General features: G+C 46.2%; 1 protein-coding gene across 2 annotated transcripts in view; it reads left to right on the top strand.

Annotated features, from left to right (window-relative positions):
• LOC122940130 (tumor necrosis factor receptor superfamily member 6-like) overlaps positions 1-11,247 on the top strand; it is a 45,360-nt gene extending 34,113 nt beyond the window's left edge. For both annotated transcript variants that reach the window (XM_044296514.1, XM_044296515.1), the window contains 2 exons: positions 7,843-7,876; positions 9,382-11,247. In XM_044296514.1, the coding sequence (XP_044152449.1) occupies positions 7,843-7,876; positions 9,382-9,680 (333 nt within the window). In that variant the 3' untranslated portion in view covers positions 9,681-11,247. The remainder of the gene's footprint in view (positions 1-7,842; positions 7,877-9,381) is intronic.
• The last annotated feature ends 6,881 nt before the right edge of the window (positions 11,248-18,128 follow it).

An 18,128-nucleotide genomic window follows, 5' to 3' on the forward strand; every position in this document is an offset into this window, starting at 1 on the left:
GATCATTGGTGGCAGCGGAGTTCCGATCGGAGTCCCAGTTTAATCGCTGGGGCTCCGATCGGTAACCATGGCAACCAGGACGCTACTGCAGTCCTGGTTGCCATGGTTACTTAGCAATAGTACAATAGTAGAAGATTCATAGTTACCTGCTTGCTGCTGCGATGTCTGTGTCCGGCCTGGAGCTCCACCTACTGGTAAGTGCAAGGTCTGTGCGGCGCATTGCTAAAGAACTGTCACTTACCAGTAGGAGGAGCTCCCGGCCGGTCACAGACATCGCAGCAGCAAGCAGGTAAGTATGAATCTTCTACTGTTGTACTATTGCTAAGTAACCATGGCAACCAGGGCTGCAGTAGCTTCCTGGTTGCCATGGTTACCGATCGGAGCCCCAGCGATTAAACTGGGACTCCGATCGGAACTCCGCTGCCATCAATGATGGGGGGGGGGGGGAATGGGAGGCCGCACACTGCCACCAATGTTGTTACTGCTATAGAGGGAGGGGGGGCCGATGGGGGGGTGCACACTGAGCCACCAACGATTTATAACAATAGAGGGAGGAAGGGGGGGCCCGATGGGGGGCGCACACTGTGCCACCAACGATATTCAAACTGGGGAGGGGGGGGGTCTGCCCCCTGCTGCCTGGCAGCCCTGATCTCTTACAGGGGGATATGATAGTACAATTAACCCCTTCAGGTGCCGCACCTGACGGGGTTAATTGTGCTATCATATCCCCCTGTAAGAGATCGGGTGCTGCCAGGCAGCAGGGGGCAGTCTTGTACAAAGTTTGTAGTGTATTCTAACTAGAAGCGTCCCCATCACCATGGGAACGCCTCTGTGTTAGAATATACTGAAAAAATATGGGTGGACAGCACTCCTTGGTAATGATGTATCGGGTGCTCGTCTCCAGGAGGGGTGGTAAAAAGCCCCTAGTAGAACAACTTGTAGATATACAGAAAAATATAAAACGGAGACAGCACGTCCAAAAAGGTGCAAAAAGTGGAATTTATTCCGGATGCAACGTTTCGGCTGCGTGTTAGCCTTTTTCAAGCATGCATATACATTTAAAGGTGGGATTTAAATACCCACATACAAAGACAAAAGGGGGAGTGACCTGTGATGCAATTAACTTCATTATTATCAGCAGTTTGTAAAAACATACCTTAACCCTGATGTGCCAGTGAACTTGGGCGGGTAGCCTGAGGTGTAAGAGCCATGAGTGACGCCATGGTGTATGATATTGCAGCCATATGTGAAGCCATGAGGGACGCCTGCAAAAGTCAGGTGTAGATGGAGCGCATCTGCGTTCCAGTAGCGAGCCGCCGAGGTCGTCACGTCCGGTTCCGGACCTCACTTCCGGTTTCGGACCTGCGTCCCAAAGCAGCACTTCCGGTTGGACGGCTTCCGGATTCCAGTGCCGATCATATGTGGAACGCATATGCGTTCCAGCCCAACTCTGCTTGTGGTGTGAGAGCCAGGAGAAGTATGCTCTATGTATTACACTCTATTTATGCAGAAGATTAGTGTTGGGCGCACTATGTGGGGGAAGATAATGAAAATGGCACAAGTTCCGGATGGAAAAATATTATGTGGTGCGCATGCGCAGTAACGTTTGGGTGCAATATCTGTGGTGTCCCTGGTCCCAGGCAGGAAAAAAAGGGGGGGGGGGAGGGGAGGAGGGGGAAGTGGGCATGTGCGCAATAGGATAAACCTACCCTTATGCATACAATAAGTACATCTGAGCGCAACTAATATGCCCCGCGAATGCGCAGAAATCAAACATTACGTGTGCCCCAGCTGCCTATGATGTGACACTCACACAATGCACCAAATTACATAGATTAATTTCTTTGGATACTGTGTCGTAATCATTACTTATCGGCAGATGCTATGGTCTGACTTGACATGGAATGGCGTGTACACATTTCTATATATTGAGGCGATTATTGTAACTCTACACATTCTATGGGTGTCTTACCCTACCCACGTAACATGGTGAAGTGAATGAGGGGGAGGTGAACGTGTGGAGAGTCCATAAGTCCCAGTGCAAGTGTATCAGGGAGAGAACCTAAAAGATAAAAACAAAAGTTAAGCGCAGAGAAATCCAATGGTGCTTATACACCTATGAAAAATAAATACATGTAGTTCAGAGAAAGGGGGTTATTGCAAAGTCAATGTTCATGCCCTTCGGTGTTAACGTGTCCAACTCATCTATCCACTTGAGTTCACATCTTTTCAAAAGTTTTTCTCGGTCGCCACCTCTTCTTTGCCTTGGTATGTGGTCTATGATACGAAAACGTAATTGGCTAATATTGTGTTTAGCCTCCAAGAAATGCCTTGGAACTGGTTGTTCCACATTCTTTTTCCTGATGGTGGATTTGTGTTTCGTAATCCGTTCCCTGCATTCCATAGTGGTCTCTCCTACATAGAGGAGGCCACATGGACACTGCAGGGTATAGACGACATATGACGACTGACAGGTTAGAAAGTGTCTGATTTCGTACTGTTTACCTGTTCTGGGATGAGAGAAGTGTGGGCCTTTCATCATGGCATTACAGTTACTGCAATTGAGACATGGATAGCAGCCCTTCTTCTGGGGTGCCAAAAAGGTCTGCGTCAGACCCCCTAGGGGACCTATATCAGATTTCACAAGGAGATCTTTTAAGTTTTTTGGTCTCTTAAAGGCCATGATAGGGGGCTCCTTCAATATGTCTATATCTGGATGGCCTCTGCGAATAATATCCCAATTTTCACGTATGATCTGTCCAATTTTGTTACTATGGTGCCCATAGGTGCTGACAAAGGGTATTCTGGATATATCTTTCTTGCGGGTGCTGGTTAGTAGCTGTTCTCTCGGTATTTTTGAAATGTCCTTTTCATGCTCCTTCAACAGCGGAGCCGGATATCCTCTAGCAAGAAATTTGTTTTTCATGTCTTCCATTCTATGTGTGCAGAGTGTTTCCTCACCCACTATCCGTCTAACTCTCATGAGTTGCGATCGGGGTAGTGTGTTCACCATACTCCTCGGATGGTAACTCTCAAATCGCAATAAATTGTTCCTATCCGTTGTTTTGGTAAAGAGATCTGTAGTTAGAGTATTCTCATTAGTTTTGCACACTGAGACATCAAGAAATTGCAATTCCGAATATGAATGTACCATAGTGAATTGAAGATCCGGATCCGATTCATTGAGTTCTTTCAAGAACTCTTGTAAGATTAGGGTGTCGCCATTCCAGATTGCAAACACATCATCAATATACCGCCACCAACATTGTATGTGTGAAAATTTTGCGGATTTATACACCACCTCCTCCTCAAACTGATTCATAAAAATATTAGAATATACATGTTAGAATATACTGTCGGATATGAGTTTTCACGAAGTGAAAACTTAGATCTGAAAAAGCTTTTATGCAGACGGATCTTCGGATCCGTCTGTATGAAAGCAACCTACGGCCACGGATCACGGACACGGATGCCAATCTTGTGTGCATCCGTGTTCTTTCACGGACCCATTGACTTGAATGGGTCCGTGAACCGTTGTCCGTCAAAAAAATAGGACAGGTCATATTTTTTTGATGGACAGGATACACGGATCACGGCCTCGGCTGCAAAACGGTGCATTTTCCGATTTTTCCACGGACCCATTGACTTTCAATGGGTCCGTGGAAAAATCGGAAAATGCACCGTTTGGCAGCCGCATCCGTGATCCGTGCTTCCTGGCCGTGAAAAAAATATGACCTGTCCTATTTTTTTCACGGCCAACGGTTCACGGACCCATTCAAGTCAATGGGTCCGTGAAAAATCACGGATGCACACAAGATTGTCATCCGTGTCCGTGATCCGTGTCCGTGATCCGTGTCCGTTTTTTCCTATCATTTCAATGGCAAACTTGACTTAGATTTTTTTTTTCATTTTTCATGTCCGTGGATACTCCAAAAAACAAGGAAGACCCACGGACGAAAAAACGGTCACGGATCACGGACCTACGGACCCCGTTTTTGCGGACCTTAATAAAAAACGGTCGTGTGCATGAGGCCTTAAGAAAACAGTGGAAAGCGATGAGGTCCTCAGTGGCGCTGACCCAAATCAGGAAAATGTTGTTGATGTATCGCCACCACCCCAGCACGTGGCTGAAGTGGTGGCACACAGACGACAGACTCCTCAAGATGGGACATGTACAGATTTGCGTAGGTCGGCGCCACATTGGACCCCATTGCGGTCCCACGTAATTGTAAGAAAAAGTCATCCTGAAACAGAAAGTAATTCCGAGTCAGGATGAACCTTAGCAGAGAACTCAAATTTTTTTGGCATTCGATGCTGTATTGTCTTGTGTAGGACCTGTTCGATGACTCGTGTGCCCAATTCGTGTTCAATAGACGTATATAGGCCTACCACATCGAACGAAGCCAACAGTGCCCCTTTGGGTATAGAAAGATCTTCAATTTTAATCAGAAAATCATTAGTGTCTCTAATGTGGGATTTAGCCGATACTTTGTCTAAAAAAATGGCTGCTTTGCAAAATAATGAATCCATCCCAGAGACGATGGGACGGATGTATTTTGGGCAAAGTATATAAGATCGGTGTAACCGGCTTATCACAATACAGGAATGAAAAAATATTCTCATCAATTATACCCTTTTCTTTGGCTTCAATCAGTATTTCTTTAAGCTCTCTCAATAACACAAACTTAGGATCATTGTAGATCCTTTCATACACCTTAGTGTCTGCAAGTTGTTGTCTGATTTCAGCCACATAGGATCTGGTGTCCATGACCACAAACCCACCACCCTTGTCAGCAGACTTGATGGTGAGGCTGCGGTCCAAAGCCAGATCTCTAAGTGCCACAATCTCAGCTGAAGTCATATTAGCAAATTTCAATGGTTGCTGAGAGGTTTCCTGTTTGAGAATTTTGATATTGCGTTTAACAGCGAGACCAAAAGCCTCAATAGCAGGATGATCAATTGCTGGATTAAAATCACTTTTAAGGTATAAACCCATATTTTTCAAATTCAACTCACTAGTGTTGACATTTTCAGATAAAGATCTGTCACTCTGGTCCGCAAACCGCACTTTCAATTTGATGTTACGTAAAAATCTCTGCAGATCCATTTCTAGCTCAAACCATTTGGTTGTGCTCACGGGACAGAATGACAGACCCTTATTTAATATCGATAACTGTGTGGTGCTCAAATCGACTGAGGAGATATTTACCACTATATCTTGCGTCTCAGAGTCCTGCCCTAAACATATATATACATACACAGACATATGCTTCAAATTCTGAGGGGGGTTCGGTACCTCCTACCTCCTATTGCCTTCTTAGAAATAGGCTATTAGTAATTAGGCAATGAAGGGCAGGGACTAAACCTCCCCTTCAGAATTTGAAGCATATGTCTATGGGGGGGCCGCTGTATGGTAAGCAGTGAATAGTGTTCTGTGTGTATGTATATGTATGTGTGTGTGTGTGTATATATATATATATATATATATATATATATATTTACATATTAGTGTGTGTGTATATATATACATACACACTAATGACCCAGTGTAAACTCACTGTGTCCCTCTCCCTTCCACCCTGCAGCACACGTGTGGACTGTCTGCTGTGTCTGTGCGATGTGGGATGCTGGAGATACCTTTCCGGCCAGGCAGCAGAGTTAGGGTCCATTCACACATCTGCAGATCCGCAATACACCCGGCCACCACTCCCATAGAACTGCCTATTCCTGTGCACAATTGCGGACAAGAATAGGACATGTTCTATTTTTATCCGGAGCTGCGGACCAGAAGATCAGGGCCGCGCTCTGGAAATGCGGAGAGCACATAGTGTCCATTCCTGCCCTATTGAGAATGAATGGGTCTGCTGACGTTTCGCACACGGATGCGGACCCATTCCACGGACGTGTGAATGGACCCTAAATCAGACTAAACGATTTGGCAGGCAGCTGCAGAGCTCACCTTACGCTGCCATACACGGCGCCCACCTGACGCTGCCATACACGATGCCCACCTGACAATGCCATACAAGGCGCCCACCTGAAGCTACCATACACGGCGCCCACCTGGCGCTGCCATACACGGCGCCCACCTGACGCTGCCATACAAGGCTCCCACCTGACGCTGCCATGCACGGCGCCCACCGGACGCTGCCATGCACGGCGCCCACCGGACGCTGCCATGCACTGGGCCCACCGGACGCTGCCATACACTGAGCCCACCTGACGCTGCCATACACTGGGCCCATCTGACGCTGCCATACACTGGGCCCACCTGGCGCTGCCATACACTGGGCCCATCTGACGCTGCCATACACTGGGCCCACCTGGCGCTGCCATACACTGGGCCCACCTGACGCTACCATACACTGGGCCCACCTGACGCTGCTATACACTGGGCCCACCTGACGCTGCTATACACTGGGCCCACCTGACGCTGCTATACACTGGGCCCACCTGGCGCTGCCATACACTGGGCCCACCTCACGCTGCCATACACAGGGCCCACCTGACTCTGCCATACACTGGGCCCACCTGGCGCTGCCATACACTGGGCCCACCTGACGCTGCCATACATGTCCATTACACAGATAGTTTACTATATACACATTGCACACACAGCTCTGCTACATGTCCATTACACAGATAGAACTGCCGTGTGCACATTACACACAGAAAACTGTACAATAGACTGGTTATACTGACATAGCCCTGCTTCATACACTTCTTCCATACATAAAGTACCTCTGCATTCTCCACCAGCACAGTCCTACACGGAGCCTGTTCCTCCCACACACATGACTGATCACATGACTGTGACATCACCACAGGTCCTGTAACCACAATGTAGTGTTTACTCCAGACTCTGGAGCTGCTCCTGATGAGAGAGATGTCCGTGAGGGGCGGGGATTCTTGGGAGAGGGGCGAGACTTCATGTGCTGAACCTGGCAGCTTCTGATACAGCGCTCCTGACTAGAAAAAGACCATGTGTAAAATTACGCATGAGTATTTTTCCAGGGAGTAAAATGACCTGTAGTTGTCCACAGCTTTTATTCAAATTTTTTTTATTGTACTCACATATATAGCACTGATGCAGGGGTGAACACAGACAGCAAAGGGCCCCTGTGCAAAGAATGTGAGGGGGTTCGGTACCTCCTACCTCCCATTGCCTTCTTAGCGATGCAGGCCTCTTCTGGCCTGTGTCCCACGCTGATGACGTCATTGTGTCGCCTGCGCCGTCCTCTGATAGGTTGCAGGCCTAGTGCCTGTAGCCCATGAGAGGACTGGGGAAGGGAGATGCCTCTCCCCTGCCCCGCCGCAGCATCCATCCATATCGCCGCCCTAAGGACAGTGATACAGATGAATAGAGATGAACGCTTCCACAATGGAATCTCCCCCTGCTGCCGGTAAGAATGGGCCCCCTCCTGCTCTTTTAGTGAATGTTTTCCCACAGAATTAAGCCGTCAGTGTTTGGTCAGTGATTTCGATCAGTGACTGTGAACCAAAACTAGTATTGGAGCTTCAACAGTCATAAGATATAAGGGAAAGATCTGCACATGTTCTGTGTTTTAGAGCCGCACCTCTAAATCACTGATGGAAATCACTGATCAAACACTGACGTGTGAATGAGGCATTAGCTATCAGTTTGCTCAGCTCCTTCTGATCCACCACATGCTGCCTGCAGATCAGACATGATGTTCACTGTGAGAGGATCCTTTAAGCAGAGGGTTACCAGTAACAGTTACTCCCCCCCCCCCCCCCATGGCTTGGTGTATTGAAATGACCTACAACTGTCTTATGCTTTAGTAATGTACATGTTATTGATGTCATTTTATTCCCCTGCAGACTCCTATACTTACAGTTCCAGAGGAACTTGAAGGTAATTCTCCCTTAGGAAGAATTCATAGATGTTGTTATGTCCACTTTTACTTGAATGTTTACACCCAAATACTGCAATACAATGTCATATACCTCTATATAATGCGTAAATGGTGCAGCCATTTAGTGCCTATTTAGTACCACTGTAGAGTGCCTGATAATACTAGTATATTGTGCCTGCTGGTAAAGTCCATTGTGATCTATGGCATTGAGCTACTGAGTTTGGGTGACTGCCAGCGCTGGGCATTGTGGGAGAGATTTACTGAGGCTAGTTTCCCATTTTCAGCACAACTCTCCTACAGAGTACAGCCTGCTGCTGATCTCCAGATCTACTATTGGTGGATGTTACTGGAACGCCCTCTGGCCCCTTTGAATATAATGGGGTCCGAGAGAGAACCAGCCGCTACCAGGCAGGTATACGGGGATTCAGCCGAAGGAAAAACAGTACTTGCAACGGTTTCTGTCAGCCCAGTTCCAGGAATCCTATGCTGGAACCGACTGCTGGAGAGCTGTGCCGTAAATGTGAAAGTCGCTTAAGCTAAATATGCCAGAATTCTGACTTAAATTGTGCCAAAAGACCCACATTATTGGTACAAATTTCTGCATCCAATTGGTTTATAGCCTCTAGCAAGATGCACCATTTATCCAGTGGTATACATAGAGAAGTAGGGGTCCCATAGCAAGGATCAAACCAGGCCCCCCACACCGGACAGAAGGGTTTCCGCCTAAACTCTTTTCAATAACCCTTGGGCCATTTGTTCCACTGCCTCATTTGCTAAAAGTTGTTCCTCTAGAGCAGGCACGTCCAAACCGCGGCCCTCCAGCTGTTGCAAAACTACAACTCCCAGCATGCTCTAATAGCTGTAAGCTATCCAGGCATGCTGGGAGTTGTAGTTTTAGAACAGCTGGAGGGCCGCAGTTTAGACATGCCTGCTTTAGAGGGTAGAGTCCTGACCAAGTTTTCACCCCCAGAAGAAGAGGAGATAATCCAAACTAAAACTGGGCCACCTCTTGCCCTGGGCCCCATAACAGTCGCATGGTCTGCCACTATAGTAGTTACGCTCCTGCATTTATCATACAGTGGCCCAAATTTACTAATGTGAGTGCGCCTAGATTTTCTGGTGCAGTTTGGCACATTCAAGCTTTAAGAAATTATCTGCGCCTAGCCCAACGAGAGGGTGCAATCCAATGAGAAAGGGGCGCAGTTATGTGGGAAAAGAGGCACGGCCAAATAGGCAACATTTTGTATGAAAATTGCACCACAATTCTGGTGTAAAGTTCTGTCTTAAACTGAGCCAACCAAAAGGTTGTTAGACCAGGTTTCCAAACGCATCAGGGAGCACCATAGCAAGTATTTAACAGCAATGTATAGAAGAGCATTTTAGAAATGATTCCTATTGACAAACCAATATGATTTATATGATCTTACAGAGAGATATTTCAGTCCCTTTAAAAGGGCACATCATTTTTAAAACTTGCCTGCTCATTTAAAATTTCTGGTTTCAGTTGAAGATATTGACTTGACTGAGCTTCTCCCGGCCTTCTCGGACGCCATGCATTATTCAACTAATGTTAGGCTCGTACGCGAAATGGGATTACTGGATCCAAGGATTGAAGCCATTCAATTAGAATACCATCAGGTTAATGAACAAAAATATCAGCTGCTGAAGGCATGGTATGAACAACATGGGATCAATGGAGCATTTCAGAAGCTTATCCGAACACTTGAGAAGATACAAAAAAGATTGATTGCCGAAAAGCTAATTCAAATCGCTAGAAGCCACAGGCAGCAAACTCAGGGTTAATTGTGTATGTCTGTTTATTATCCTCAGGGAGCATTTTGTTAATGAAACTCACTAAGGTTAGTGTCAAACCTCTTTACATTTCTCATGGTTCTGTTAGTCTAAAGGTCCCTCCATCCACATTAGAGAATTTTTGGCCAAGTGGGATTGGCCGACAATTCTAATTTGTATGGAGGGGCTCTTGACTCTCTCCCAAAAGATGATGTCGGGGTAGAAAAGGTTAGTGTAACTTGAAATTGAACACCCAATCTTTTGTTGACTTGGGAGATAAGTTCCTGCCATAGGTGTATAGATATGGGGCAGTCGGAAGAGATATGTAGCTGTCGGCTATTAAAGGTGCACGGGTGATGTGATTTCTGCTTGTGATATCCCTACTGTATTTGCCTTGGACAGAGGTGGCCTCCTATGAACAGGGTATGGCCTGGAGAAGAAAACACTTAGATATTAGAAAATAGTAAAACGGAAATGGTTCTCTAAACATAACGGTCCGTGCGATCTGCTGATCGCTATGGGGGGAATTTATCCTGAGGGTAATGAATTCAGTTTAGTTTGAGTCTGCGTTGGCCTACTTTGTGCCAAATTTTTCAAAACCTAACACTTTCATCTAAAAATGGTACTCTAGTTTTTCCATGTTACCCCCACTGGAGTGTGTTTGCAACTTTTTTCCGACTTCCGCAGTGATAAATCTGGAGTGAAACTCGGAAACTCGTTACCATAACTAAAAACACTTGCTTTCACAACATTTTTTTGAGCAAGTCACCCAACAACAGTTGTAAATGCATAATTTGCTACTTTTTGAAGCTAGAATTTTCGGAGTACAGGGAGTGATAAATTCCCCCTATGTGTCCTGCCTTTGGACAATCCAGCACTCTAGAAAATGATGAGTTTGTGCTAATACACAGGAGCTAATCTGGATGAGCAGAGCTACAGTAGGGGGAGGCATAAAGCAACAGCCCGAGCCGCTGATAAGACAGGGAGTTGACTTCAGACTACCTCAGTCTCCTGCAGCCAATGGGAGAAACACAGCAAGCCTCCAATAATTAAGAAAATACAGTATATACCAGATATTTATTAACCATACTCAGAGACTTAAATAAAAGTTTTATCTTACAATATAAAAAACTGATTTGTACACTTTGGATTACAGCTCATGGTATATGTCATTTAAGGGAGTCTGTGGCCATAAAAAAAAACGGCCTTTACCTACTATTATGTGTGAGCAGCTGAAGAAACCCAGATTCCAACAATGTAATTACCGTATTATCTCCAAACTCACTTTCACACCTCCACAGTAAACCTACAAATAGCCCTTGAACTCTGTGCTAATGAAGCACCTAGGAGTATTTATCTGAGCTTAGGAGTCGGATAGATTACAGTGCATAGCAAGCCCCTGCTGCAGGAGAAATATACCCCACTGATGCCCATATGCCCTAACTGAGCTAAACCATGTGACTGGGTCCACAGCATCCTATATACATAAAGTGCCATGTGTGTCATATGAAAGTGCATGTTTACAATGCTAGCATTATATGATGTATGATGTAAATAAACACATCTTCAAATGGTCAAAGTACTGGATATCTCTACTTAATATGTGGAATATACGTGTTAAGTGCAGCGAGAAGGGACTAATGTGTCATACAACTTGAATTCTTGGCTTTCTCAAGATCCGAATTCGTTTCGATCCCCAACTTCGTTTTAATGCTTTACGGAGACCTGTCTCCACACAGCATTAAAATGAATGGGCTTCGCGTAGGCAAAAATTAATTAAGTCCGAAGTCGTGCAAAACTTCAGCCTTCGATTCTACAACTTTAAAAACATTTTAAAACAGAAATCCGAAGTCGGCTTTGGTACCGGCTGGTACCTCGGTACTGAAGCCAACTTCAAATTCCTATTTTAAATTGTTTTCAAAATTGTAGACTCTAAACCAGATTCGCGAGGCTTCAGACTTAACATATTTTGCCTCCGCGAAGCCCATACATTTTAATGCTGTATGGAGACATTAAAATGTAGTTGGGGAACAAATCGATTTTTGATCTTGGATCCGAACAGTGATTCGCTCACCCCTAATTATGTGTACAAAGAAATCCCCAGCATTAAATACTAGTGACTTATGCTTCAGTAATCATCAGTACGAGGTCAATGACCTCATGGAGGTAAGATGGTTGCATGACTGAAGCTCTCAGGCAAGGATTTCAATGATAGATATTACCTATAACCTGTATAGATATCACAGGGGTTCATTGTTCACAGTAGGTTCCTCCCCCTCCCTGCGCAATGAACTGTAACACTATCCATATGGGCTTACATGCTATTGCTGTACGTAATCAGATGAAGCTGCAATCTGAATCTGAGGAAGGTGTAAATTATATGGACCGAAACATCTCGATTCATAATATTTATTTGAATTGCCTTTGAATATAGAAGTATTAATGTGGAAACACTGACTGCAATGTATACACAGACCAATATTACTGCTGTACATCTACAATATAGTGGTAGGTACCAGTTCTACATGCATAGGGATGCTGCATACCTACTGTACACATAAATATACCTGGCAGCCATAATAATCTTTATTTATATAGCACCAGCATCTTTCGCAGCCCCTTAGGGCTCGTGCACATGAACGTATTTTCTTTCCATGTCCGTCCTGTTTTTTTTGCGGACCGTTCACTTCAATGGATCTGGAAAAAAACCTGAAGTTACTCCGTGTGCATTTCTGTTTCTGTATCTCCATATTTCCGTTCTGCAAAAAAATAGAACTTGTCCTATTATTGTCCACATTACGGACAAGGATAGTACTGTTCTATGAAAGGCCAGCTGGTCCGTTCCACAAAATACGGAATGCACACGGATGTCATCCTTATTTTTTGTGGATCCGCAAAATACATAAATTCGTGTGCATGAGCCCTTACAATCAGAGGGTTCATGTACCAGGAAGCGGTCTTACATTTAGAAGCAGTGCTGGATGCACCGAAATTATGTAGAGGCCGGCGTTTCTTCATAACTTCGGTGATCCACCACAAGAGTAGGGGCGTCTAAAACGCAAGTCCTAATAAATGACCCCCTAGGTGTCACTGGTGTACAACTATTAGGGTTGAGTGAACCCGAATTGTAAAGTTCGGGTTAATACCGAACTTTAGAATTTTTAAACCCCGGACCCAAACCTGAACATTTCAGTAAAAGTTTGGGTTCAGTGTTCGGCGAGTTAATGGTGCTTTTTGAAAGGCTGCAGAGCAGCCAATCAACAAGCGTTTAACTCTTGTTGAGTTAAATCAACAAGAGTTGATTTAACTCACACAGCCATGCCTACTAATCACAGCCAGGCCATGCCTACTAATGGCATGGCTGTGATTGGCCAGTGCAGCATGTGACCCAGGCTCTGTATAAGCTGGAGTCACGTAGCGCCGCACGTCACTCTGCTCTGATTAGTGTAGGGATAGGATGCTGCTGCTGTGAGGGAGAGAATAGGACAGAATATTTAATCAGAAGTGCTTGTTAACTCAGCAATCGACTTAGATTTAGTTTTGTGGGTGCAGTGCACAATCTTTTTACCCTGCCCTGAGCCCAGTGACACAGAAAAAAAACTTTTAATCCGTCTGTTAGGCGGCCATTTTATGCAAGTTTTGTGCACCAGCACAGCATATGTGCAATTGTGCATTTGTGACAGTCAAATAGAAGCTTGAACCTCTGCAATTATATTCAGGGTTTAAAAAAACTACCCATTTTTGGCAAGACCCTACATCTGTGGCCTTTGCAGCATTAGTCAGTGTGCAATTTAAGCTAGAAATACAGCTATAATTTTCTGGGTTTTAAAAAACTAAATTTTTGGGCAAAATACTCAATTTTACAGCCCTTGCTGCATCTGTCAGTGTGAGATACACGCTTTAGATACCGCTGTCATATTCTGTTATTAAAAAAACACCCTTTATGGGCACAGTACTAATATTACAGCCTTTGCTGCATCTGTGATTGTTAAAAACAAGCTTGAAATACTTCAATAATTTTCTGGCTTTTAAAAAACACCCATTTTTCGCAATACCCTCCATCTGGGGCCTCTGCCGCATTAGTTAGTGTGCAATTTAAGCTAGAAATACAGCTCTAATTTTCTGGGTTGTAAAAAACACCCATTTTGGGCAAAATACTCAATTTTACAGCCCTTGCTGCATCTGTCAGTGTGAGATACATGCTTTAGATACCGCTGTCATATTCTGTTATTTAAAAAAAACACCCTTTTTTGGCAAAAAACTTAATTTGCGGCCTTGTCTGCATCTGTTAGTGTGCGATACACGCTTTAGATACCGCTGTGCTATTCTGTTATTAAAAAAACACCCTTTTTTGGTAAAATGCTTAGTTTGAAGCCTTGTCTGCATCTGTTAGTGTGCGATACACACTTTAGATACCACTGTGCTATTCTGTTATTTAAAAAAGACCCTTTATGGGCAAAAAACTTAATTTGTGGCCTTGTCTGCATCTGTTAGTGTGAGATACATGCTTTAGATACCACTGTGCTATTCTGTTATTAAAAAAACACCCTTTTGGGCAAGATCCTAAATTTGAGAAATATGAGGAGAGCGTCAAATAAGGCACGTGGCCCCGGTCGTGGTGCTGCTGGTAGAGCTCCTGTTGCAGGGAGAGGACGTGGTCGATCTGTGCCAGCTACACGCACAAGTTAAACACCTTCCTCAGGTGCGAGTAGGCAACAGAACCTTCAGTGTTATTTGGTCGGGCCTAATGCGGCTCTCTGAATGGTGAGGCCAGAACAAGTACAGGCGATAGTAGATTGGGTTGCTGACAGTGCCTCCATTTCCTTTACATTGTCTCCCACCCAGTTTCCTGCTGAAAGATCAGAGTTGGCACCTGCAGCCGATGTCCATCAGTCTTTCAACTCACCCTCTTGCAAATCAGCCAAGCAGTCTGAGCCCCAAGTCATGCAGCAGTCTCTTCTGCTTTTTGATGACCCTGCTAGCAGGGTTTCCCAGGGCCATCCACCTAGCCCTGACCCAGAAGTGGAAGAGATGCCCAACCACTTATGTTTCAAGATGAGTACATGGGAGGACCATCGCAGCACGTCTCGGATGATGACGAAACACAGGTGCCAACTGCTATGGCTTTCGAAAGTGTGCAGACTGACAAGGAGGGCAGATGATGTGGAGGACGATGAGGTTTTCGACACCCCACATGGATTCAAGGTCATGCGAGTGACCTGTGTAGTTCGTAGGAAGAGACGGTGGTCGCACAGAGCCACCAGCACAGCAGAAGAGGGAACAGGGTGCAAAAATGGAGCAGCCATCCCCTAGACAGTCCAGTACGCCTGCTACTGCCCACCGCAGCAAGGGACCGAGCCCACCAAAGCCAGCTCCCAGGAGTTCCCTGGCGTGGCAGTTCTTCAGACAATGTGCTGACGACGAGACACAAGTGGTTTGCACGCTGTGCAATCAGAGCCGGTAGCGAGGCATAAACGTTCTCAACCTGAGCACAACCTGCATGATCAGAAGAGTAGACACCTCAAAAACCAAGAAAGGTCTCCTCCTCCTTCCTCTTCTGCTGCAGTCTTGGCCTCTTCATCCACCTCTGGAGTGACAGTGGCACCTGCCACCCCGCAAACAGAGGATCTGCCAGCAACACCACGACCTGGGTCACCAAGCATCTCCACAATGTCCCATGGAAGTGTTTAGCTCTCCATCTCCCAAACACTGGAGCGGAAGAGGAAGTACCCCCCTACCTACCCGCGATCCCTGGCCCTGAATGCCAGCATTTCAAAATTTGAAATGCTCTCATTCTGTCTGGTGGAGACAGAGAGTTTTAAAATCCTTATGGCGATGGCTGTCCCACAGTACGTCGTGCCCAGCCGCCACTACTTTTCCAAGCATGCCATCCCTTCTTTGCACAACCAAGTGGGGGAAAAAATCAGATGTGCACTGCGCAACACCATCTGTGCAAGGTCCACCTAACTACGGATACGTGGACCAGTAAGCACGGTCAGGGACGTTATTTCTCCATAAGAGCACACTGGGTAAATGCAGTGGCGGCTGGGCCTGAGGCGGATAGCAATTTGGCGCATGTCCTTCCACCACCGAGGATTGCAGGGCGCTTCTCTTTGCCTCCTGTTGCTTCCTCCTCTTACTCTGCTTCCTCATCCTCTACCGCCTCCTCATCCGGTCAGCGTAACACCTTCACCACCAACTTCAGCACAGCCAGGGGTAAACGACAGCAGGCAGTTTTAAAACTTATCTGTTTGGGGGACAAACCCCACACCGCGCAGGAGCTGTGGACGGGCCTTGAACAACAGACCGATAAGTAGTTGGTGCCAGTGAGCCTCAAGCCCGGCCAGGTGGTGTGCGATAATGGGAGAAATCTCGTAGCAGCTCTGGGACTAGCCGGTTTGACACACATCCCTTGCCTGGCGCATGTGCTGAATTTGGTGGTGCAGAGATTCCTTAAAAATTACCCCGATATGTCTGAGCTGCTGCATAAAGTGCGGGCCGTCTGTGCGCACTTTCGGCGTTCTCACCCTGCTGCTGCTCGCCTGTCAGTGCTGCAGCGTAACTTCGGCCTTCCCGCTCACCGCCTCATATGCGACGTGCCCACAAGGTGCCCATTCCACCTTGCACATGCTGGCCAGACTGTGCGAGCAGCAGCAGGCGATAGTGGAGTTTCAGCTGCAGCACGCACGGGTGAGTCGCTCTGCGGAACAGCATTTCAGTACCAATGAGTGGGCCTCCATGCGAGACCTGTGTTCCTTGTTGCACTGTTTCGAGTACTCCACCAACATGGCCAGTGCAGACGACGCCTTTCTCAGCGTTACTATCCCACTTCTATGCGTCCTTGAAAAAACGCTGCTGGCGATGATGGAAGAGGAGGAGGAGGAGGAGGAGGAAGAGGGATCATTTTGTAGGGTTTCCGGCCAGTCATTCACAAGTGGCTCTGAGAATGGGTTCCTGCACCCACAAATGCACAATTGGTAGACAATTGTCCAGCCAGGGCACAGTTCTGGAGGATGAGGAGGTGGAGAATGAGGAGGAGGAACCGTGTTCACAGCAGGGTGGCACCCAAACCAGCTCATGGCCATCACTGGTGTGTGGCTGGGGGGATACAGAGGACACAGAGATACACCTCCCACAGAGGACAGCTTTTCGTTGCCTATGGGCAGCCTGGCACACATGACAGATTACATGTTGCAGTGTCTCAGCAACGACTGCCGAGTTGCCCACATTCTAACTTATGCTGATTACTGGGTGGCCATGCTGCTGGATCCCTGTTACAAGGACAACATAACGTCCTTAATTCCCTGGTGCGCTTGTAAAATGCGAGTACAAGCGCACGCTTGTAGATGCGCTGCTGGTGGCATTCCCACCTGACAGCGGGGGCACAGTGGAAGCACAAGGCGAAGGCAGAGGAGAAGGAAGAGGTCGCCAACACAGCTGGGGCACCACCAGCACCTCAGAAGGCAGGGTTAGCATGGCCAAAATGTGGAAAAGTTTGTCAGCACGCCACAGCTAACTGCACCACCAGCTGATATGGAATGTCTTAGCAGGAGGCAGCATTTCAGCAACATGGTGGAGCAGTATGTGTGCACGCGACTACACGTACTGACTGACGGGTCTGCCCACTTCAACTTCTGGGTCTCCAAATTGGGCACATGGCCTGAGCTTGCCCTTTACGCCTTGGAGGTGCTGGCCTGCCTGCAGCCAGTGTATTATCTGGCCGTGTGTTTAACACGGCAGGAGGGGGTTATCACAGACAAGCGCAGCCACCTGTCCACAGCCAACGTGGACAAGCTCACGTTCATTAAAATGAACCAGGCATGGATCCCACAGGACTTGGGGAGCAGGACCTTGTGCAGAATAGACATGTATACCGCCCTAACCAGCCATTGTTATACTGCAGCACAATTGCTCATGTTTGTGTTTTGGATATTTCACACTCTTTTGGAGTGTACCCTAATAAAAAAATTAAATAAAAAATAATTAAAACCAAAAAACAGTGTTGGCTACCTCGTCATCCTCTACCGTCGCCTCTACCTACACCTCTACGTCCACCGCCTCCTCAAACTCCTACTCCATATGGACCTCCACCTCATAAATCAAGTTTTTTATTTATTTATTTATTTATTTTGTATGTATTTTATGTCATTTCACTAATTTGTCTGTTACATTTTCTAGTGAAATTCACCAATTTTTGGCTGTGATATACCCCTGCTATACCTAGTAGACAGGTAAAATTATTTCACTAATTTGTCTGTTACATTCTTGGGTGACATTTGACCTTTTTTTTTTTAAACTCGTTTTATTAAAGTTTATCAAGAGGCATGAAATATAACATCAGGAAGCAGTCACATCCCACATCCCAGGGGAGTCACAAGCTTCATAGCAAGTTATACAGTAACATGTAAATGAGAGGCGGGTACCCCATACAGTAAACCATCATATCAAAATCTACAAAGA

Source organism: Bufo gargarizans, chromosome 6 (assembly GCF_014858855.1).
Source record: "Bufo gargarizans isolate SCDJY-AF-19 chromosome 6, ASM1485885v1, whole genome shotgun sequence".
In the NCBI taxonomy this organism is placed as follows: domain Eukaryota; kingdom Metazoa; phylum Chordata; class Amphibia; order Anura; family Bufonidae; genus Bufo; species Bufo gargarizans.